At 36.1% G+C, this 25,000-nt stretch overlaps 2 protein-coding genes across 2 annotated transcripts in view; both read left to right on the top strand.

Annotated features, from left to right (window-relative positions):
* LOC135206274 (alpha-(1,3)-fucosyltransferase C-like) overlaps window positions 1-11,906 on the top strand; it is a 19,057-nt gene extending 7,151 nt beyond the window's left edge. The window contains exons 4-9 of the mRNA XM_064237691.1: window positions 141-313; window positions 755-883; window positions 1,973-2,095; window positions 2,273-2,458; window positions 2,676-2,834; window positions 10,926-11,906. Of these exons, the coding sequence (XP_064093761.1) occupies window positions 141-313; window positions 755-883; window positions 1,973-2,095; window positions 2,273-2,458; window positions 2,676-2,834; window positions 10,926-11,139 (984 nt within the window). The 3' untranslated portion in view covers window positions 11,140-11,906. The remainder of the gene's footprint in view (window positions 1-140; window positions 314-754; window positions 884-1,972; window positions 2,096-2,272; window positions 2,459-2,675; window positions 2,835-10,925) is intronic.
* A 5,316-nt stretch (window positions 11,907-17,222) lies between these two features.
* Window positions 17,223-25,000, top strand: part of LOC135206273 (alpha-(1,3)-fucosyltransferase C-like) — a 26,838-nt gene continuing 19,060 nt past the window's right edge. Inside the window, exons 1-4 of the mRNA XM_064237690.1 lie at window positions 17,223-17,479; window positions 20,593-20,714; window positions 22,012-22,210; window positions 23,190-23,374. Coding sequence (XP_064093760.1) covers window positions 17,354-17,479; window positions 20,593-20,714; window positions 22,012-22,210; window positions 23,190-23,374 — 632 coding nt within the window. The 5' untranslated portion in view covers window positions 17,223-17,353. The remainder of the gene's footprint in view (window positions 17,480-20,592; window positions 20,715-22,011; window positions 22,211-23,189; window positions 23,375-25,000) is intronic.

Here is a 25,000-nt window from a genome sequence, read left to right as displayed (position 1 = left end):
GTTTCTGCACAACGCTTAACGTATCCAAAGTATCTGGAAAATAGGATATATAAATAAGTACCCAAAGCCAGTTTAATGAGTTCAATCTGTCAATCATCATCCAGACACTTTGTTGAAAATGATGATAACAATTGTTCCAGATGTACGGCAAATTTCACTATTCCTTCGGCCTGGGGCGGGAACCTTTTGTGAGAGCTGGATGCCTCTTCAATAAATGTGTGACCACCTCGAACCACTCCAGATACCCATTCTCTCAATTAGATGCCCTGGTCTGGCACTTCCGTTCCGAGGACAAAGAACTCCCTCCTGAAAGGTCAGTGAAAAATGTTTCAAGGTTAAGTTGGTAGATTTGTGACAAGTTTAAGTACGAATGAATGAAATTGACTTTACAAGTTGATTACCCTGGGACAGTAAGGTTGTCCGCTTCGTGGCCCATTCATTCAACAAGATAAATCCTTGGAGACAGTCCCGGTCGTTCCCAAAGGTCACGTTTTGGTCATTTTATCGGATGGCGTTGAAATGGATAACTGTTAAACATTATCTTCGATTATTCATTAATACTATACAAATGCCACTACTAGTTCAGGTGTCTGGTAAAGTAATGATGACAATAGTAGCATAACCTTCGTTGATATCTCTCATTCTGATTTGTAACACCCATAATTATGTAACCCCATAATGAGCTGATCATTAGTAACATCTGGAGGTGATTCCTTAATAAACCAATCCCTCCTAACCTTCCCCAACCTCTCAGGTCGCAGCACACCCGCTACATCTTCGTGATGGAGGAGTCTCCGGTGCATCTCTTCGGCAATTTAACCCCTTACGATGGAGTCTTCAACTGGACCTTCACCTACCGCCTCGACTCCGATTTCCCCAGTCCGTAAGGAAAACCACACAACTCCAGAATTTCGATTGTCTAGATGTCTGTGTAGATTATAGTATTGTAGAGATAATGCTTCGAAAATTCATCATTTCATTTAGGAAGAACTGTATTGTTGAGGGTCTTTATTTTTCGGTCTGAGATTGACCTCTAAGCATTCATTTTTCTCTCTTAACTTCGTAGGCCTAATCAAAGAGAGGAGGTGCGCCACATCATTTCTCCTTCCTGTCCTTTCACCAACGACTTTCTCTTCGTCTCGGGATTCACAATATTACCTCCACCCCCGCAGTCCTTTGGAGCTTCCCTTTCCCAAAAATGAATTAACATAATTCTATGATTATCAGACACAAAAGTCACCCTTTCATGAGTGGTGCTTACTTTGGGTACAGTTTGGAAGCAAATTTCTCTCTCTCTCTCTCTCTCTCTCTCTCTCTCTCTCTCTCTCTCTCTCTCTCTCCTCTATCTTAATTTTGTCCCCTACAGGTTTAATGGTAATCTGTGTATCGTGTTCACAGTTCATAAGAGAATTGTTTTATCCCTAGGGTTCCTTCCAAGAAACTGACGAAATATTACAAAAATTTGAACAGAACACTGAAATGAGATGTAACAGACACGTGTCCTTATAATGAAGGCAAAAAACGACAAATTTACTAGCAGATTAGAAACTTGGAATATGAACTATATCGTAAGAATATTTAAATGCTTGTGATATACAAGGGATCCACAACAGATAAAAATGAGGCATTCGAGATCAAGTGCGGACGGCAAATGAGTTTTTTGGCTAGTGACTATAAAAAAAAACGGGGAGAGGGGGATGGGGGGAAGAATGTAGAGGGTTGCTTCAGAGGCGTTGAAATTGTCTGCAATTTGTCTTGGTAAAATATAATATTCTTAGAATTAAAGATATTAAAAAATGATACAGAAATTCGACAATAAGACGGCTTTAAATTGTTGAAATACTACAAAATAGCATGAGAATAGCTCTGGCCATTGAAGATAATAGCGTATTGATGGGTGGTAGATAAAGAAGCAATTTGAAGAGTGAGTTAGCTTTGTTTTCCAATGCCATTCTTCCCCTTCTGCCGACAGAGCAGGGTATGTGAGAAGACGCAGAGTGAATCTGCCGACCCTTTCGGAAGACGTTGCCACCGGCAAATCCAAGATGGTTGCTTGGTTCGTGTCCAACTGTAAATCTTCAAGCGGTAGAGAAAGGTTTGTAAGCGTTTTGATATATATATATATATATATATATATATATATATATATATATATATATATATATTATATATATATATATATATATATAAATATATATAAAATTAAGGATACTTGACTTAGTCCAGACATCTCCTGGATTACCTTTGTTGTTTATTTTTACTTCAATTTCAGTCTGGCTCGCACTCTGCAAAAGTACGTTCCAGTGGACGTGTACGGAAAGTGCGGACCTTTGCAATGCGAGAGATCGCATCAGTCATCGTGTTACGAAATGCTGGAGAGAGACTATAAATTCTATCTCTCCTTTGAGAATTCCCTCTGCAAAGACTACGTCACTGAGAAGTTCTTCGGCATCATACAGTGAGTGACTGAGAAGTTAGGGTGTGATCATAATGAGATGGACGAGATAAAATACGGAAAGAAGGGGGGGAAATACTTTGGGAGTGGCTGGGGGCGAATGAGAAGATGAGAAAAAAAAGTAAAGACGAGATGGGAGGAAGATGAGACGGGTAAAAGTGAAATGTTAAATGTGGCTGGTTATAACTTCTTTGGGTTTCTGTCATTTCCTCTCCCGCAGGTACAACGTCGTGCCAATAGTGTGGGGCTCAGCGGATTACTCAGCCCAGGCACCACCACATTCGTTGATCAATGCAGCTGATTTTGAAAGCGTAGAGGAACTCGCCTCCTATCTCAAGTACCTAGATAGGAACACAACGGCTTATATGGAATATTTCAAGTGAGTATTCACACTCTATAACTTCTTTGGGATTGCTAGGTTATTGACGCCGTAATATATGTATATAGGAAACTAAACATTAAACAAATAAAAATAGATGCAAAAGGAGTTTCATATGATATATATATATATACATATATATAATATATATTATATATATATATCTATATTATATATATATATATATATACATGTATATATGTGTGTGTGTGTATAAATAAATTGTTCTGTTAGAACACGACACGTCTCAAGTATAAAAACTCTGGTGTAAAGCTAAGGAGTATATTTCAGTGGACTGACTTCCACCCTTATCAAGCAGTGAAAATAGTGGAAGATATGCCCTTGCATATCTTCCTTGCATATCTTAGTGATGCCTGGGGTCACCACTAAGCCAACTTTGGTTCTGCTAATTGTCTTAATCTGCTTCATCGTTGCCTTAAGGAAGATATTGTCTATATGGTCAGAGTCCTAGGCTCCATTGAAAAGGTTGATCCTATCACCTTGTTTTTATCAGTGAAGATTCCACCATCTGGCCTCTGGATCAACAGCTGCTCTTCTATAAAATTGAGGATGAGTTCCAATCCATGGTATGTTAGTTTTATTTATATGATGGAAAATTGCCGAAATATTTTGTCCATATTTAACTGAGTATCTATGTTGAGGTACTCTCTCCGAGAGAGATTTTCCTGGATATCCATAGTATGAATTATCACAATCCCTACCGGGGATCTCATAAACTCCTACATCTTTACGAACTCGTTTCTGCTGGTCGTTAATTAATGACAATCCCTGTGTATTCGGATAAGTGAAGATGAAAGGGTTGGAGTGGCCCAAGGTTTGTGTGATCTCTTGTAAATCGTCCACGTGAAGGATCATAATTTTATTTGCATATTTTTGCTTTTCTTTGTTTTCTGTGAGTTTGTAAAAAATGCTTTTTGATGTATGTATGTATGTGCTTGGGGTATTTTAACAAGATAAGTTGATTTCTGATTGTTTCAAGTTCTTTGTTAAGAAAATCTGGGGAGAAATTTTCAGGGCTCTAAGAAATAAGTTACTTGCTATGCCGAGTTTGACTGGAATATCATGATAGCTGTAAACATGTATGTATGAAAGTGAAAATGTCGTTTTCCCGAAGACAGTGAATTTGTAGTTGTTGTTAATTCTGATGATTAATGCATCTAAAAATGGGATATGGTTATTGTTTTCCCATTCTACTCTAAGTTTTATGCTCGGGACCAAGGAACTTAATTTTTGTAGAAAGACATCAAAATCGCCATAATCACCTTTCTAGTATGTAAAGATTTTGTCTACATAACGAAGCCGAAATCATAATTGCAGGTTTGATAGTGTTTATAATTACTGTTGCAAAATATTCCATATATAAATTCGCTAACACAGGACTGAGCGGACTCACCATACAGCAACCGAATTTTTGACGGTAAAAGTTATCACCAGAGGAAATTATCTTACTAGTTAAACCCAGCCATAAATGATTTTGCCCATTATGGAATTCAACCATTTTTCGCAAGTTTAAGAAAGAATTGATCAGACTACACCAGCTGAAAAATCAAAAACACTTTTTAGAAGAATGCCTCAAGGAACAAGTACTTCCAAAAATGTACGGATTCAGGGATTTTCCTGGAGGAAAAACTTACAAACACGAAACATGACTTCTTTGTACTATGCAGAGTGATGTATGGTACCCAGCCTACTCTTCGTCTTCTCACAATGGACCACATATACAGGTATCTGGTTTCATTTTGTTCCGACATTGCTGCCTATAATAGCAAGACTCATTCCAACAGACTTTCCCGTAAGTTAAATAACTTAATAAACATATCGGATAAAAATTACAGCCGTGAAGAGATATGTTTTAAAGGCATTTTACTAAATGCATTAACAGACCTTAATAAGAAGTATCCTGTCCCCCGCAGATTTATGATAGCCATCCGCTCACTAAAACAGTTAGATGTTGTAATAACTAGGTCGGACAAAGACAGCAAAATTGTAATCATGGACAAAGACTTCTACCTCGACAAAAACAATCAACTCCTTAGTGACACAAACACTTGCGACAAATTGACGAAAATCCCTTCCACAACGTCCCATAGAATTTTTTAGGAAAGTAAGATTAATTGGCCAAGACAAAAAGAGCATTGAATTATTAGAGAAATTTAAAGTCATTAACCCAAAACTACGTTACTTTTATGGCCTTCCCAAAACTCACAAAGACACTCTTCCATTTAAAACCAGCATCCCATTTGCTGGACCTTTCAATTATAAAATTTCTAAGTGGCTAGCTGGCCTCCTTTCCCCTTTTTTAGGCACTTTTTCTCCCAGTCACATTAAACATTCGGAAGATTTTTGTTACACATTCAGTGAAGCACATATACCACTTCACAACATAAAACTTTAAGCCTTGGTGTAGATTCCCTGTTCACAACAGTACCAGTACAGGATGTTCTACATTGTTTGAAGGAAAAATTAGCCCCTATTCAGATCATTTCCCACTGGCTCTTGACAATATAATAAATTTAGTTGAATTATGTGTATCTAATAACTTATTTTCATTTGGGGAATCATTCTATAAGCAAAAATTCGGGTGCAGAATGGGTAGCCCTTTAAGTCCTATACATGGAATCATAGATATAGAGGGGAGAGATTGGACGTAAGGAGCCAGTGTTATGCAATCGTTGTCAGAGATGGCATCGGTTTCAACCAGCGGCAAAAAATTCACTTCTGGCATTCAATGCTGGGTCATCAACTGTGTCAATTACAGGAACAAGTTCACAAAAGAACAGGGGATCAGATTTCACAAGTAAGAGACCTTTTTTTCATGCATGAGAATCTTTATGACTGTTGAAATAACCTCAAGTAAAAGTGTGTTAGATCGCAGTCAATTTCACTCCTGCTTTTATAGCTAATAAAATAAGCAGTGAATGTTGTAATGAACTTGTTATTAAAGCAGTGGTGGTGTTTATCCATGGTACGCACCTGCAGCTCCTAAAATATTATTCCAAATGACGAGTTGTATAGAATAAAAGTAGTTCAGTGTGCTGAAATCTACTTGAAAAGTCACTGGCATGTAGGGTTACCATCAGTCCATACAACCATGGTTAAGTCTGAAATGTTATGATAGTGTTATTTACATGTTATCAATAAATTCTCAAATTTGGTATGGAGATGACTCTGCTGAATTTGATCTGCCAGGACACTTAAAGGTAGTATATTCTTCAATTTTACCATTTTAATTTCATCTTAAAAGGAAACTTCAAATTCATACTACGTTATAGCTTGAAAAATCGGGCTCAGACTGGAAACCCTAATTGTAACCTTACCTAAGATGAGCTTGTTTCATTTCTCATCCCAACCAAGAGTACACACTAGTGAATATTGGCAATTGAACCTAGGCTGTTATTAATATTATATATTTTTTGCCTATGGCTGAAGCTTATATGGGATGACAGCGTTAGAGATGGCAATTGGTTTTCCATATTGTGTCAGTTTGACCCATAAATAAAGAACGATAATTAGTTCTGACTCTTGAGGCACATACTTCGACAAACTGGTCAATTATATTGCTCAAGTGTCTATCAAACTACAGCAGGCTGAATTAAAATTTTCATTTCTACATGTAGTACACATTGTCATTGGTAAATGCTGCAAAGATAATTTACCAATCATTAAAGACTGCTAAGAAAATATCCATAATGTAGTTGCCATATCTACAAAACTTTATGGCTTAACCGTAGAAGAAATATAACAGCAAAATTGAATATTTTTTATTTCTGCAAACAGTATATATTGTACATTGCAAATGGTGCATAAATCATATGACAGTTTTGATGGACATCAGAGAGAACACATTTTAAAGAGTGCAGTGTTTCCTATAAGATTCTATGGGTTTGCGCTATTGTTTACATAAAGAACAATCGCCTAGCAATGGCGCCAGGCAGTACATGTCACAGACTGCTTTGGCTACTATCCACTGTCCAGTCTCTACTCTCTATATCTATGCATCGAATACTTTGAAACTATACTAATAAATGCAATAGAACCCATGTAGATGATATTCTAACAATTTGGGATAATGGGTGGGGCAATTTCAACGAATTCCTTTCAAAATTAAATGCATATGTGCCCAGCATCAAATTTAAAGTTAAATGGGAAACAGGCAACAAAATTCCTTTTCTTTATGTTTTAATAATTAGAGACACGACTGAATACAAATTTACCATACACAGAAAACCAACATTCTCACACTCATACACTCACTACTTTAGTTACCATGACATTTCTATCAAGAGCCTTACGAATTTGATCCCCAGATTTCCTGACAAAGTAATTTGAACTAATTCGTAAGCAACTTTCATTTTTAAAGTATCCTAACCATATAATTGAGAACGCGATTCATAAAGCAAACGTAATTTTCTACCAACCCCCACAAGACAAGACCAGAGAGACACCCAACAATAAGATAAAAATCCCACACCCGGACGCATATTTCCCAAGTGTGGAAGAGTTTAGGGATGGGGAAAATTAGGACCAATCAAAGCGCGTGGAGCTGATCCATGACGTCACAAGCCACGCCTTTTAGCTCTCTCCTCAGTCCTATATCCATTACTGCCACCAGTCAATTTCACAGTTTACGGCTTGTGTGACATATACATTTTAGTCAGATATATCTAAACATAATGCAACACTAATTTAACAACAATATATTATTCAAATGAGATACACAATGAAATATAATATGCGTTATTGGTTTCTCCCTCTTTGTAAATAATATTTTCACATCGCAAATTTCTAAATTATATACTTGAAAATGCATGTTTAAAGCCATTTATAAAGGGTTGCGATAACTCACGGGATGAATCAAACAATATACAAGATGGTAAAAATGATGGTATCTGACCTGTTTGTAGAGGAAAATAGAGAGAGGGAGTAGGCTTACACTACGGATTTCTATTTACATATGCTATTTCGTAGTAATGCACATTACTGTGCATTGTATAAAAGCAATATACTGGTCATAACTAGGCCATGAACAGGAATCAGACAAATATAGTCCCTACTATTTACAGGAACACAGTTTCAGCTTCATTCATTAAATTATTTCAAGAGTTAATGTGCCCTTAAGGAAACCTATGGTATTGTTGTTTTGGTGATCTAAGTTAGCCTAATGTAACCAAATATAGTTACGTGACAAACTCATCCTGTCAGTAGCTAATCTAAATACGGTTGTTTTTCAAGGTGCACTTGATAAGCTGTTGTAAAAAATTGCCTTTTTGAGGTGGATTCCGTTTTCATAAAACCTTCCAGATGTCCTTACCTGATTGGTCCTTGTCATTCATTGTGTACAAATATATAAAAAGTTTTTATTGAAAATTTTTTGCTTTTGATTTTTTACTGTTCATACATTGTGTACAAACAAATAAAAAGTGACAATAAAATTCAGTATTGAATATTTTTAGCAAGCCCTTATGGGATTTTTGCTTAAAATTCAATGTGTACAAAGAAAACACTGATTATTTAATTTATTTAATATTCTTAGCAAATCTTTCGTACTTGTCATTCATTGTGTGCAAAGAATCAAAATCAGTATTTCATTAGTATGTAATACTTTAAGCAATTACAGGAGTACAGAATACTACCTATTTACGGAGTTACAGTAGACTTTTTACTAAGCTGAACTAGAGCAGAATTGGTGCATAAATTTATTAGAACTGCGATATGCTTTAAAGTAAATATGGATGACACTTTTTTCCAACTCTCTTTCAACAGAAAATTTTATGCAAATATTCAACACGTAACAATTAAAGCTAGGGATAACGGTAGTATACGAGTATACGACTATTTTCATCCAAGCTCACACTCAATAGCCACATGTATGCCTAAATTAAGTGCATAATATTTTTTTACATAGATTTTTGGCCTTATGCCAAGCACTGGGGCAACTAAGGCCATTCAGCGCTGAAACGGATATTGACAGTAAAAGGTTTGAAAGGTGTTACAGGAGGAAAACCTTAAAGCAGTTGCACTATGAAGCAATTGTTGGGAGAGGGTGGACAATAAGATAGAAGAAAGAGGATATGAACGGAGGTAACAGTAAAATGAATGAAAGTAGTTGTAGCGAGGCACCGAAGGGACGCTGCAAAGAACCTTAAGTAGTGCCTACATTGCACCAAATGAGGCATAAATTATATACTTGAACATGTGTGTAAATTATATACTTGAACATGTGTAAATTATATACTTGAACATGTGTGGCACTAACCCCCTACGAGGTACGTAAATTTGTCATTAAAACTGTATCCTCCACATTTCTTTTTAAGCATAAGGCAATTATTATTTTAGTTCTGTAAATAATACCTTTTTATAGCCTGAAACAACAGGCAGTAACGCCTGAAAAACGTTCCATGCTCCATTCTTTTAAAACCGTCACTTTTAAAGTCCAAGATTCTTGATGGGTCATGGTAGTGGAAGTGCTGCGAGTTCCTTGCCTCCTGTCTGTAGTCTGTAGTGCTAATTACAGGTCAAATACCATTATTTTTACCATACCATCTTGTATGTTTTTATTCATCCCATGTGTTATTGCAACTCTTTCTAAATGGTTTTAAACACACATGTTCAACTATATAATTTAGCAACAGCCACTTGCCATGAAAATATTATTTATGCAGTAAATATCGATTTTGTGAGCAGGAATTAAGAGGGACTGAGCACTATTACCAAGAGGGAGAAGCCAATAACGCATTATATATTTCACGGTGTGTCTCATTTGAATAATATACTGTTTGTTGAATTGGTGTTGCATTATGTTTCGATATATCTGACTAAAATGTATAGGTCATACAAGCCGTAAATTGTGAAATGGGGAAATTTTTCTTCGGCAATGTGACTGGCAGTAATGGCTATAAGACCGAGTGTAGCCAAAAGGCGTGGCTTGTGACGTCAAGGATCAGCTCCACGCGCTTTGATTGGTCCTAATTTTCCCCATCCCTAAACTCTACCAGACTTGCGAAATATGCCACCCGGACAGGATTAAGACGGTGACCCAGACTCCGGGAAATCTAATCCTTTTGCCTTTACCTACCCAAATACCTTAGCCAAATCTCAGATTAACATCCAACTAAAGACAATCCCTGTGACAAATCTTACGTCAGTTTTACAGGAAAATTGCCTCCCTAGAGATTAACACAACATAAATGGTCAGTTAGGAATGGTCAACAGACCTCAGCTATTTTTAACCATATAAATAACGATAACCACAGAATTTGTCACATATAATTTATAGCAGCAAATGTCAGTACAAAAACCAGATGATAGAGTCAGCGTTGATTAAACAAAGACAGGTAATGAACGTCTCATAGGGTGCCTGGGATTCAGATATCATAGATAAAATCTTCCTTTAGCCAATGCTTAAGAAGATTAAAGAGATATTTTCAGGGGGGGGGAACCTAGTCAAAGGGCTTACCTGTGGATGGACCGCATTTCTGTAATGTTTCTTATTCATTACCTACCTGAAGAGAGAGACAGCAGTCTCTGAAATATAGTAATTGTTTTCTATATTTTAGCCCTTTTATGGGCTCCTTTTATTAGATGGAATTCTGTCGTAAAAGAACATTTTTACCAGTCATAATATATATTATATAATAATATATATATATATATATATATATATATATATATAATATATATATACATATATATATATATATATATATATATATATATATATGTGTGTGTGTGTGTGTGTGTGTGTGTGTGTTTATTACAGTATTGGGGGTGTAACTGTAGATCCCTAGGTCAACTAATCATTTGTCTGTGTTAGTGCGAGGTAAAACAAGAAACTAAAAACAAAAATGAAAAGGAATTTAATGCTTCAAGTATAATCAGTATTATGAAAAGCGTTATAGATTCACACATATAACACGTTTAATAATTGCAGATTTAGCTAAATTAATCCACTGAAACACCTGCAAATATCAAATTATGACAATATGCTGAATATAAATGTTGAGGGACAAGATACTCAAAAGCGTTCTTGCACGTAAATTCTTCTCAACACCTTCTGCATCGTCTCCTCAGGTGGAAGCTATCTCATGAAGTCATCTCGGGATGGGCGGCATCGTCGAGGCCCTGGTGTGACCTTTGCGAACGGCTGCACACTGACCCGAAGGAGCAGGTTTACGAAGGCCTCCATGACTGGTTTAACAGCGACAAAGACTGCCGGCTGCCAACGTCATCGGCCATTGCTAGATTTACTCACGGCGAAAAGAGAGGGAGGGAAACGGAAACGTGATGCCATGAAATTTAACAAAGAACTCAGCTCCCCAAAAACTTTCGACGATAGTGATTTGCCATGCGCGATTTTAATTCCACTCTCTCTCTCTCTCTCTCTCTCTCTCTCTCTCTCTCTCTCTCTCTCTCTCTCTCTCTCTCTCTCTCTCAGCCAACACTAATATTAGCGAAGAGCTACAAATTTCACAAGTCTCATCTGTAAACCCCGTCTCCTTGAGTAGGTTTGTCCGTTTTCTAATTTGATGTTATTTCTGTTCAGTTAGAAACGCCCAAGGGAAGAATTTTAAATATTTGCCTCGTGAAATGTTAAGAAGCATCCAGATTCGAGCCAAATATGTATTTCAGTCCACTGTTAACATCAGTTTGATTAGCTTCTCTTAGCTCTTCAGATATGCACAAGACGCTGAAGATGTCCTGAAACGTTATCCTTAATCAGGGCTATCGTTGTGTGTGACTTTGGTACTGTGACGCCAGATTATTTACTCTCGGTAAATTTTGACAGGATAAATAAAGACACTGGCCTACCCAACAATCGAATAGACTTTAACAAAGGGTAATAAGAAGGTTTTCTCATTCGTTGTGACTTGTGACCGCGCACACTAGAATCCTGGAGTCTGTGGAAAGGGTTGAACACTTCCAAAATTGCAGTCCGTTGCCATCGTTAACATTAAATGATAGAATGTAAGATTAAAATTATTTGTATAATTACGAATACATTTCACTCTTATTATCATACGTCTAATAATAAAAACAATTGCGGGGACCTATCACTGTAGAATTATTTCTCCATTTTAGTGACGTGTAACTGAGAATCTGATAAAATCTTTTGTGTAAAAACCTGTAACACCTGTTTTCTGCTGAACAAGAATAATCTGGATCAGTCATCTGAGCACGTTCCCTTGTACAGGTGCACGACATTTTGTCCATTAGCTGTGCACGCAACATTTTCAAACTTTCTGATAAGAAGCCAAAAAGGATCCTTTATTGTCGACAAGTAAAAGACAGCCTGAAACATTATCCATAGACAAGAGGTGGGTCTAGCCCACCTAAGGGGTTCGCTCCCATCCCTTTTCTCTTTGTGATATTGTTATTGACCCTGGTAGTTGTGATGCCGGATATTTTATGCCCAGTCAGTCTTTAGGAGATAAATGGGGCATTTTGACAACCAGCTGTTAAATAGATGTTAACAAAGAGTATTAGTATCAGTAAAATTAGCATGCTCTCGCATGCTCATACTCTTCATTTTTATTTTATTTTTTTTCACCAATCACCATTCACTGTAGAGTTCTGAAGCCAATTGAAATTGTTCAAGCTATTATAGCAGTAGAATGATGATGATTATTATGTGTCGTTGAATTACTAATAGATTTCCCTCTCGTTATGCCATATTCGATAGTATATAAGAAAAGTAGAAATAGGTACTAAGCATTCACAAGTTATCAGTTCTCACAGCTGTTTCAGCAGTAACACCTGTAGTGTGTTACTCCAGATTAGTCTGGTTCCGTGAAGATATCACCACCAAATGTAATATACAGATGTGTGTCTATGAAAAAGATGCGTAACAAGAACTTGTGTTCTGAGAAGCGACCGTTTCGAAATCATTGCTTACAGTAAATGAAATTCATAAGTATACATTGGAAAGAAAAATTTTTAAAGAAAACAGTAGATGTAGGATGCAATGGTTGATAAATGAGGAGCTGGAGGTACATCAGATTATTAATTGGTAGAAGCAAGCATTTAGATACATAAGGTTAAGTAGGAGAGGAAGGAGTAAAATGTGGCTATAATAATTGACAATAAGGAAGGTGGAAGAATAGAAGCTACTGATTTGTATAAGTATTTGGCAGTAAATATAAAGGATGGTGCTTAGATGAGGGAGTTTCAGACGGATGGGAGGGATTCCAGGATATTTACAGAAGCCTAAGTAGGGAGTGCAAGTATTATCGTTAACTGCAAACATGAAAGTGAAGAAATCGGGAGAAAATTGCCTAAGAAAAACTCCATGGATGAGAAATTATGTAGAGCTCACAAAGATAGGATAGGTGAAAAGATGGATCGGAGAGTTCGGAGATTGTTAACCATGTAGGAAAAATTGGAAGGAAGGAGGAAAAGACGCCGGACAGATAGGGTGAAAAGGGAAGTGGAAATCGCGGCAATTCCTTGATTTCGAGGGAGTATGAAAACTTGTGCAAGAAGTGAATGGCAAAAGGAAAGGGATTCACTGTACTGCTGATGAGCATCCTGTGTAATGTAAGAATCTGTTGTTGTTGTTATGAAGTTACTGCACTGGAGTTCATCCAGTAGTCCAAAGTTGCATCATGAATTTTGCTAATGCCATTTGTTTTTTCTCTGAAGCCATTCCCTGTTACGAGAAGTTGCTTGATGCTAAAAAATGGTTATACTGCTCGTTTACCATCCAGAGGCCCGCCATCAATTCCCAATAGAGTCAGAGGACTAAAACCGCAATCTGTCAAAACCGATTTTGCCTCTGTTCAATGAAGCTGTGAAGTAGTGGGTATAGCGACAGGTTGGAGAAGTGCATTTGCTTTACAGTCTTATCCAAAGAGACTTACTGGGGACCACAAACTCAACATTTTACAGAGACATTGCATCTAAGGATAAATGGCACTGAGTGTTATCCAGATTTTGTCTATAAGAGGAGATGGTCTTGAAGCTATGGGAAATAGGAGAATAACATTGATTACTCTACCAAGGAAAGTGTGAGATATGGTTCTCATTAAAAATACGACAGATGAGCGAGCAGTTTGGCTCTAGATAAGGTACCTGGTGTGTGAATGAATTTCTTATGGAACTATGTTAGAAAAGTTTAGTAGCAAAGGGAAAAATATTCAATAGAGAGAATGTGGAATGTGTTGAGAATCTAAAATCTAGAAAAGGTGAGTTGCGTTTTGGGATTCGTGGGTTGGATAGTGACTAGTTTGGTGCGAAAATTAGGATGAATCAAGACGCGCTATGTCTACAAGATGCTTAATATCTTTTTGGATGGAGTGAGCTAGAAGTGTATACAAAGGCAGAAGAATTATGGGAGAAGAACAAATGTGCTGTAAATGGAGTGCTGAGTGGCTTTAGATGTCCAGTGAAGTCAGCTGTGGCGTACCTGAGTGAACTGTTGAACCAACTCGAATTTATGCGTGTAAACTGTGAAAGAATAAGGTGGAAACTGAAGAAGAAAATCTTGCATAGCATATGAGATGTAAGAACTGAATGGGTGAGAAATGTAGAGATACGAAGAAGGATTGATCAGGGTATTTTGAATGCTTCAGTCAGGAACAGCAGAGGACAGGATGGCCTGGAAAGCACTCAACAGATGGAGTGAGGTATGGAAAGGATGGGCCGCCTCAACATCCAGGAAGCGAAAGGATTTGCGCCCAAGATAGAATAAATGATGCAAGGGCTCGACGTACTGCTGGTATACCTTCTGTACAGGTGATGAATCTGCTTAGGGTTGTGGAAGTTTTCTGCGCAGGGAGTTCATCTGCGATCAAGAAATTAAGGTATAAATGTATGATAGGTTTTCCTTTTCTGTAAATCCAAATATTTTTAATTGGTGATATTATCATTAGAGAAGGAAAAAAATATATGTCTATTACATATATATAAATATATATATATATATATATATATATATATTATATATATATATTGTATTATATGCATATAATATTTATATTTATTATATATATATATATATCATATATTGTTTATAACAGAATCACGAAAGTTAGGAACGTGATAAAATCCATAAATAAAGATAAATGCCACGAAGGAAAAATACACGCAGACTCCTTCGTTTATTTTTCCTTCGTGGCATTATCTTTATTTATAATATATATATATTATATATATATATATATATATATGTATTATATGGCAAATAATATTTTATATTTTATTATATATATATATATATATATATATATATATATATATATATATATATACATACGTGTGTGCTAGCACAAAGAAACATGAAAACCAGCAGACATTATGAAATTATGGTCATTATTATTTCTACAAAGACAGCCGAGCTCTGTCTTTGTAGAAATAATTTGCTCTCTATAAACGTAACAAACACACACACACACACACATATATATATATATATATATATATATATATTATATATATATATATATATATGTGTGTGTGTGTGTGTATACGTGTTATGTACAAAGCGTACTTCCTTACACATCCTAGATTTATTTGAAAAAATTAAAATTCTTTTTTTTATTTTTATTGCTATTCTGTCTTTATTTCGGTCTGTCCGTTCCTAAACCCCTTATCATTTTGTTTCTTGTGGGGGAGTTTTTTTTTAAATAATATGAGGTTATTAGGCAAATTTTGTACCTTTTTTTTTAAAAAAGCCGGCCTTATTTAAGAATGATAGATTTGTGGTTTTCTCTCTGGTAGTTGCACAGTTGTGACGGTCTATAACAAAGGCACGGAACCAGCAACATCATCCCCAAAAGACTTGCAGGGAACCAGGACACTAAACGTCCTGCGGCCCCCCCCCCTCCCCCACAAAGGGGGAAGAGGCGTACCTACTTTAATCTCTGGTCCCTTCCATTCTCTCTTCTCTCGATTTCCAAGGGTATCTGTGGCTCATAATTTCCAATGAAACTTATTAAAATCCAAACAGTTGCAGGGAAGACTGGGCGTTTTTCTCTTACCGTCGCCAGACTGAAGTTTTAATTTAATTTCCTACTCAGATTTTCTACTTGGATTCACTGGAATTCAGATCGGTAAGTGTTGGGAGAGAGAGAGAGAGAGAGAAGCGTTTATTGCATGGTCGTTGCATATCCGTGGGGCTGGTGAATTTGACGTGACTGACAGAATTTTATAGACCGCTGTACAGCTCCATAACTCCATTTCATAACTCCATTTCATTGGACGAAAAATAATAATGGCAAAATAGAATCTTTTTCTTCGTCGACATAATTAAGGGTCTTTGAAATCCCAGAAAGGGAAACTGATTTATAACCGCACAAAACTTATTTTCTCTTCAGTGCCATTATCTTTCTAAACGCCATTAACGAGATTGTGAATAAGAGCAGAATCACGACGCGGGCCGTGACTTTCTGAGTATGAATGACAAAAATGAAATCGAAGATGCGTATTGCAGTTACGCGAAGAAAAAATGACATTTAGATATACCCCAGTATTGATTTCTGAAACACTACTAACAATGTCCAACGTCAGCTAGCATGTTTGATCCTCGTAGAGGCATTACAAAGTAGCCGGGTTAGCCAGTGCACAGGTGCTAACAATATTATCAAGTGAAAGATGGAGATATCACCTGTGTTATCACAAAATACATATAGGGAGGAGAGCAGCAATACAATGCATTACTAAAACGTGACCGGAGAGTTCTTTCGACTCCTGGTTACGCCCATTTTCCTTATAATTTTTCTTGTATTTTTGTAATTCACTTACATTTCTATCTCTGTATTTATTATTTTTGTTGATTTATTTTTTCTTTATTAATAAGTAATCTCTTCTTTCTATATTTTTCGTTACCCTCTGTTACTTCTTTCTAATGAACGTCGTATCAATTATTTTGAAACTTGAATTTCAAGTCAATGGCCCCTATGGGCTTGTGCCATATGATCTGGCTTCATCTTCTGAAGAATAATAACAGACAATAATTTGACTCTACTTCGGTTGCCGCTTCATTAATTCAGTCTCGCTCTGTCCAATACCTCTTATTTTCATTTCATATTACAACTGGACGGTATTATCACAGTTCCACCTTTAAATCCTTATGTTTCCTCTACTTTATGTGCCTGTTCCCTTTATCTTGCTGTCCAACCACTCCAATTCTTCTTTCACTGTCTTTAACTACTTCCATATATCTCGAAACGACAACTGTCTCCATGGGCAATCTGTTGCAACTTTTATCGTTTATTTCTTATAACACATTTAAATAAAAAATAAAAATGTTAGAATGAGCATAGAACAAAAAATGAAAAACCGCATAAAAGATATAAACGAAAAAAAATTGTCTTTTTTCGCCTTATGCCCTAAAATAATGAAGAAAAAAAAAAAAAAAAAAAAAAAAAAAAAAAAAAAAAAAACTATTTTTATTCACCCTGACTAATTTCCTGTCATCAGATAAACTGGCAGGATCTGGTATTGACTGAGGTAAACCGAAAGGGGAAGTGGTAACCTCCTGCTCTCCCATAACATTGCCACCAATGACCCCACCCCCCCTAACTGAAGCAACACTCATTCCTGGTCTGGCCGACACTAAGCAGTTTCTACGAAGCTGCGATCGAAAAAGCTATTGGAAGTTCGGTGCCATGGAAGTATACAAATTACAAGTAAGTTCTGCACAGGGCGTCAGATATAGTCATTAGATGACCGCTGTTATATCTTAATTTTAGTTTCTAGTTTAGTATGTGAGTTTTGGTATATATTTAAGCAAAATTTGTGCAGTTTAATCATACTCTTACCGGTCCACAATTCATAAAAATGTTTGTACAAAAAAGTGCCATTTTTAAACTAAAAATTAATTATATGTAAGAAAAGTTTAATATATCGTAATATATATATATATATATATATATATATATATATATATAATATATATATAATATAGTATATAATGTGTGTGCGTGTGTGTGTGTCCGTTTCAGAGTGTGTGGGTAGGTAAGTATTCATATTTAATTACAAGTAACGTTAAACATACGTACACACACACAGACACACACACATACACACAACCACCCATGTGTATATACATTTTGTGTGTGTATGCATCAAGATGTGTGAAGCGTGGTTCTAAAGTGATAGTTACCAATGGTGTTGGTAAAATACGAAGTAAATATAAAATTATAAATTATAACTAACGCAGTATTAAAGTTTTCGCTGATCGTGGTTCGTGAAAGTATTCCATCAGAGCGTTTGTCCTTAGAACAACTCTCTCTCTCTCTCTCTCTCTCTCTCTCTCTCTCTCTCTCTCTCTCTCTCTCTCTCTTTACATGTCCTGATCTCCATCAATTGAAGATTCTAGCATCTACACATACAAACATTCCATGATAACAACATCTTTTGTAATCTTGGTCACTTCGACCAAACTGGAAATATTTGGATCAACAGAATACGTAAAACGTTAATTTTTAGTTAAAATGGTACTTTTTGGTACAAACATTTTTATGAATTGTGGACCAGTAGGAGTATGAATGAACTGCACAAATTCTGCTTACGATGCCCATACTGTTTCATTTTGCTGATTTATGCATATCTATATATATTATACGTATATGATTTATTCATATATATATATACATATATATATATATATATATATATATATATATATATATATATATATATATATATATATATATATATATATATAGTATATATATATATATATATATATATATATATATGTATATATATATATATATATATATATATATATATGTATATATATATATATATATATATATATATATATATGTATATATATATATATATATATATATATATATATATATATATATATATATATATAAATGTTTGTGTGTATAGATATATATATATATATATATATATATATATATATATATGTGTGTGTGTGTGTGTGTGTGTGTGTGTGTGTGTGTGTGTGTGTGTGTGTATTTGTGTATTCATTTCTTCGGAGGTTATTTTTCGGGCATTCACCTATTTCTTTGCCTGTTGGTTAACGGGTTTAGGCAAAAAACACTTAGAGAGAAGTTACCTCTCAGGGCCTTTCTAAAGGTCCCCGATTATGACTACCGGCCAAAGCTACAAAGAATATAGGAAGCGGCACAAACATACATTCTGGGAGACCTTGATGTTGGTTTTATGTTAAACGTTTTACGTATTTTGTTGATCTAAATATTACCAGTTTGGTCGAAGTGACCAAGATTACAAAACGTGTCGTTATTATGGAATGTTTGTATGTATAGCTGCTAGAATCTTCAATTGATGGAGATCAGGACATGTAGAGAGAGAGAGAGAGAGAGTTGTTCTAGGGACAAACGCTCTGACAGAATACTTTCACGAACCACGATCAGCGAGAAGTTTAATACGGCGTTAGTTATGATTTATAATTTTATATTTACTTCCTATTTTACCAACACCATTGGTAACTATCACTTTAGAACCGCGCTTCACACATCTTGATGCATACACACACAAAATGTATATACACATGGGTGGTTGTGTCTGTGTGTGTGTCTGTGTGTGTACGTATGTTTAACGTTACTCGTAATTAAATATGAATACTTACCTACCCACACACTCACAAACGCACACACACACATTATACTCTATATATATATATATATATATATATATATATATATTATATATATATATATATATATATATATATAAACCGTTCTTACATAATTAATTAATTTTTAGTTAAAATGGTACTTTTTTGTACAAAAATTTTTATGAATTGCGGACCGGTAGGAGTATGAATGAACTACACAAATTTTGCTTAAATATATACCAAAAGTCACCAGAGAAACAGACAGAGAAACAGCTGAACTCCCCAAAAATAACTTCCGAAGAAAGGAATACACACAGACACTCATACACACACACACACACACACACACACACACACAACACACACATATATATATATATATATATATATATATATATATATATATATATATATATATAATATATATATATATATATATATATATATATATATATATGTGTGTGTGTGTGTGTGTGTGTGTGTGCGTATGAGTGTCTGTGTGTATTCCTTTCTTCAGAAGTTATTTTTGTGGAGTTCAGCTGTTTCTCTGTCTGGTGGTTAACGGGTTTAGGCAAAAGGATTTTGGTGAGGAGTTATCTCTAGGAAACGGCACAAGCAAACATTCTAGGAGACCTTGATGGTGGTTTGCAGACTTCAGAAGATTTTTCTGTCACATGATTAAGAGAATGACACCAAAAGTTAACTGTGGAATTTGCTATAAATTTTAAGCGAAGCTTGGTCGCATGTTTCATGAACTCCGTAGGGGAGTAGTGCTGCACTACAGGCATTAATTACTTAAGGTTCTTTGCCGCGTCCCCTCGGCCTCTAGCTGCAACTGCAACCCGTTTCATTCCTTTTACTGTACCTGCGTTCATTTTCTCTTTCTTCCACTTTATTTTCCAACCTCTCTTAACAATAATTGTTTCATAGAGAAAAGGCTTTGAGGTTTTCCTCCTCCTGTCACACCTTCCAAACCTTTCTACTTTCAATTTCCCTGTTCCAGCCCTGAACGACTACTCAAGTCCCAGCGCTTGGCCTTTGGCTCAAATTCTATAATCTATTCCATTTCACATGAAAAGTGAATAGCTCCTGGGGGAGACAGAAATACAATTTTTGGGCAGGACGGACCTTTTTCTTGCCTCTTCTCTTTTAGTATTGACGATCATTATCATTTTTTTTTCTCAGAGAGGATTTCTGTTCCTCACGTGGTTCATCCTGGGATGTGGGCTCATCTATTTAGCAGTGACGGTGGACGTCTTCTCTAAATTTCGTATCATTGGCATCAGCGGAGAAGAAAATAAACCCAGGTATCTGATGGATATGTTCATGTTAAAATTACCTCTCAATACTAATAAGGCCTTGGCAATTATAAAGATAAGACATCACACACACACACACACACATACATATATATATATATATATATATATATATATATATATATATATATATATATATATATATATAGTTACCAAGGTATCGATAAATTTCCAAACTTCACGATGCCCACACTGTTTCATTTTGCTGATTTATGCATATCTATATATATGTATATGATTTATTCATATATATATATATATATATATATATATATATATATATATATATAATATATATATATATATATATATATATATATATATATATATATATGTTTGTGTGTGTCAGTTTTTGTCACTTATATGTGCATGATATTTCTACATTCACAAATATTAAACCACATGTATCATTAATATCAAATTCCCCATACCCTGGGAATAGCAAATACCCAAGGGGTAGTATAACTGATAAATGTTTCATCACCGACTAGATTTGAACCATTGCCTTGTATAGAAACATCCTTAGACAGTGACTTTGACCACTAGGCTATCAAGAAAAATTTATTGCTATTCATTATGTGTATATATATTATAGTAATAGTGCTTTTCTGCTGTGCGTTTGATTGTGTTAGAGATATATTGGATCACGACAAAATCCAAATACAGAAGTCAAGGATGTAAGTCAAATGCCAAACTTACATAGTTAGTTTTTAGTTATTTTTGCCCAAGTTGTGTTGAAATGTGTATGTTTTTATTTTTTCATTTTTCTGATTACAATTTTTGTCAACATTAAGCCATTTTCCCTGACAGGGCATGGTTCGAGCTGAAAGTGCAATATAAAAGGTCACTGCTTCATTCATAATTGTTGAATTTTGTTTGAACATATAGGAAAAGTGTGTGTGTTTGTGCTGAAGTGCTGCAACTTATTGGTAGAGCTATGGGCTTGTATTTGCGAGGTACATGGTTCACCTCAGACTTTCTGTCCACTACTCGTCCCGGCTATGAAAGGGGCACCAGTGTCAACTTGAATCAATAAAAGGTTACGGGGACTAGAAATCGCATCCTAAAGTCTTTTCCCCTCTGGCACCACCCCTTCTGAACTGGAAAATGACTTCTGTTCAATCTATATCTGTGTAAATATTTGCATTCATTATTCAGCTTAAATACTTTTATAGTTATATGAAAAGCATTCTTTCTTCGCCACGCCCCCCCCCCCCCCCCTAACAACATGCTTACAAACTTGAAGGAGATGGAAAAGTGAACAGATTGCATATTCTTTACGCAGCGCAAAGCCTTCATTTAAAAGAGCAGCACCAGAAAACAGTTCTTCAGTGCCCCTTCGAGGTCCTGGGGACTCTAAACTTCCCTTCCAGAACAAGGTTGCTGCCCAATTACAAGATCCTCCAAAGGATATCTATGTGGAAAGACCTGTGACAAAGGAGTCTATAGATCCTAAGCTTAAGAAAATACTGTTTTGGAATGAGGTAAGGACTTGAGAATTATTTGCTTCTTTTTAGACTGTTCATTTGTGCATAATTTATTGCAGTTAATGTGCTCAAACAAACACAATTATACTCATATTCAGTAATATGCTGCTTTCCTTAATAATAAGTGGTTCCACAAAAACATCACATCATCCAGAGTGCAGTACATTGTATCCTTTTAATATTCTGTAATTCACCTCTACTTTCTATGCTCTTTGTCATTCCTGGACAGTGAAGGCCTCTACATCCCTAAACCTGCTCTTGATGGACCTGTTCTTGAAGGAGAGTTAGCCCAGCAATCCTTTCATCAGTTCTAACTTCGATTTCGAAGAAACTCTTCTCCTCTTTCTAATCATTTGCACACACCTTCCATGCTTCACCTATTCCGAGGGTAACCTCTTCTCTCATTCTGTCATCACCTGTTATAATCACTCCCAGCTACATCCACGAGTCAGCTGTTTCTATTCTCCCATCATGTGAATTAACAGTGGTTGCTCCACCTTCCTAGTTTCTATTTACTTCCTCTGCTGACATAATTTTTTACTCTCACTATTACTTATCAACACTCTTCTGAAAATATTAGTCAATCCATACTTTTCATGTTCCTTTCATGTCCCACAGATTCGCTCCTACATCTATCCTTTCTTTGGCTTCTCTTAACCACCGCTTTTCTCTGCATTGTAAAGTTCTTAAACTATCTGTCACGTGAATTTTCAAGGACTGTGGCCGTAGACTCTCTACGTGGTCATTTCAGTCACTCTGGCATAAGTTTGGAAAAGGAATTTTTTGGTTGGGTTTTTGTGCTTATCGACCTGTTTGTGAGCCCTATTCATTTTGAGGTGCTAACTCAACTTAAATCATTTTATAAGTTATAAGGAGAAGCAGCACTAATTCAGTCACATAGATTGTTACACAGAAGCTTTCCAGTTGAACTTGAAGATAGAGGGGGACTTACTGACTAACAAGTATGCCTTTACAGATGGTAGTCGAGGAAGGCCGAGCCAGGCATTTTGATATTGGCTTTGGTCAAACGCCATTCATCCTAGGCAAGTGTCCTGTCAACACCTGCTTCACGACTTCAAACCGAGGGCTGTTCAAGCATGATGAGATTGACGCTCTTATTTGGCACTATAGATCTGTCGATAGATCGCTTCCAAAAGTAAGGTGAGAAATTCAGGTGATCTGTTGACATTTTCAAGGACAAATTACTTCAGACTAAGTACAGCAAGGCACTGACTGGAAAATGAGAAACAGGGCAGCATTTCAAAAAGAGACATTATTTCTGCCCTTCAGCATTATACTGATAATACATTCATAAATTTTACACACACACACAAACACAAACACACTCACATAATATATGTATATATATGAGCTGATCAACCCAGCACTGCCTGGAAAAATCCTTCCTGACAACCGATAAATCTCTCTCTCTCTATCTCTCTCTCTATCCTCCCAACAACACCTCTACTCTCTCTCTCTCACTCCCTCTCCCTCTTACTCTCTCTCTCTCTCTCTCTCTCTCTCTCTCTCTCTCACTGCCTCTCCCTCTTACTCTCTCTCTCTCTCACTCTCTCCCTTTCCTGTTAAGATGATTGCTTCATCTTAACAGTTACATTGCCTACCATTTTTGACATTTTATATTTCACCACTACTCACCCCCCATTCCATGGAGCTCAGCTTGGTCTTGAAGGACGTTGGGAGTGTTATTATGCATCTCAGCGACCTCAAAAGCTATGGATTAAAGACTAATATCTGTAGTTTTCAGTTATTTTTAGATTTCACCACCTTCCCATCCCTTCTCACCTCCCCTTCCTATTGGGTCTGATCTTGAACTTGAAGGCCATTGGGAGTGTTACTATTCATCTCAGCAATCTCAAAAACTATGGATTAGGCACTCGTATCTGTCAATTTCAGTAATTTTTACATGTCACCTCCTTCCCACCCCGTTCTCGGCCCCATTCCTATCGGGGCTGAACTTCGACTTGAAAGCCATTGGGAGTGTCACTATTCATCTCAGCAACCTCAAAAACTATGGATTAGACCCTAACCACTGTCATTTTCAGTTTTTTTTATGTCACCCCTTTCCCACCCCTTCTCACTCTTCCTTCCTATCTTGGGGAATTACAGGGCATCAGGAGCATCACTATTCATCTCAGTTAATTTTACTTTCCACCCTTTTCCCCCCCCACCCCTCCCCTCCCCCCCCCCCCCCCCACCCCCGTCTCCCCTTTTGGTACCAGTGATATCTTACCCCCACAGTATTATTTCCCAGATCCTAAGTTGAATATATACCAAGTTTGGCTGAAATTGCCCAATGCATGTGAAAGTGTGTGTGTATGTGGCACATACACACACACATACACACATTCATATATGTGTGTGTGTATTGACGATCTCTCGCTAGAAGGTGCGATATTTTTATGTTGTAGTAGAGCTGAAGGAAAGAATGAAAGGAGTTCAGCAAGTACTTGGTCAACTCTTTCATTCCTTCCTCCAGCTCTACGAAAATATATGTATATTATATTATATTATATATATATATATATATATAATATATATATATATATATATATATGAATTTTAATAACATCACTGATTCATATACAAGCATTAAGTTACAAATGTCCTTTAATATTCAATTTGATCTACCTCGGAAATAATATATTTTCATATATGTTTAACGAAGATGAATTTTTCAGTTGATAATGATTTCGTCCTTTCATGGATTTGAACCAGACTGCAGAGACGCCCTTACTGACAGGCCAACAAGTAAGGTATAAGCTGATA

Source organism: Macrobrachium nipponense, chromosome 29 (genome assembly GCF_015104395.2).
Source record: "Macrobrachium nipponense isolate FS-2020 chromosome 29, ASM1510439v2, whole genome shotgun sequence".
Lineage (NCBI taxonomy): Eukaryota > Metazoa > Arthropoda > Malacostraca > Decapoda > Palaemonidae > Macrobrachium > Macrobrachium nipponense.
The sequence above is the reverse complement of the archived record's forward strand: the minus strand, read 5'-3'. Positions and strand labels throughout refer to the sequence as shown.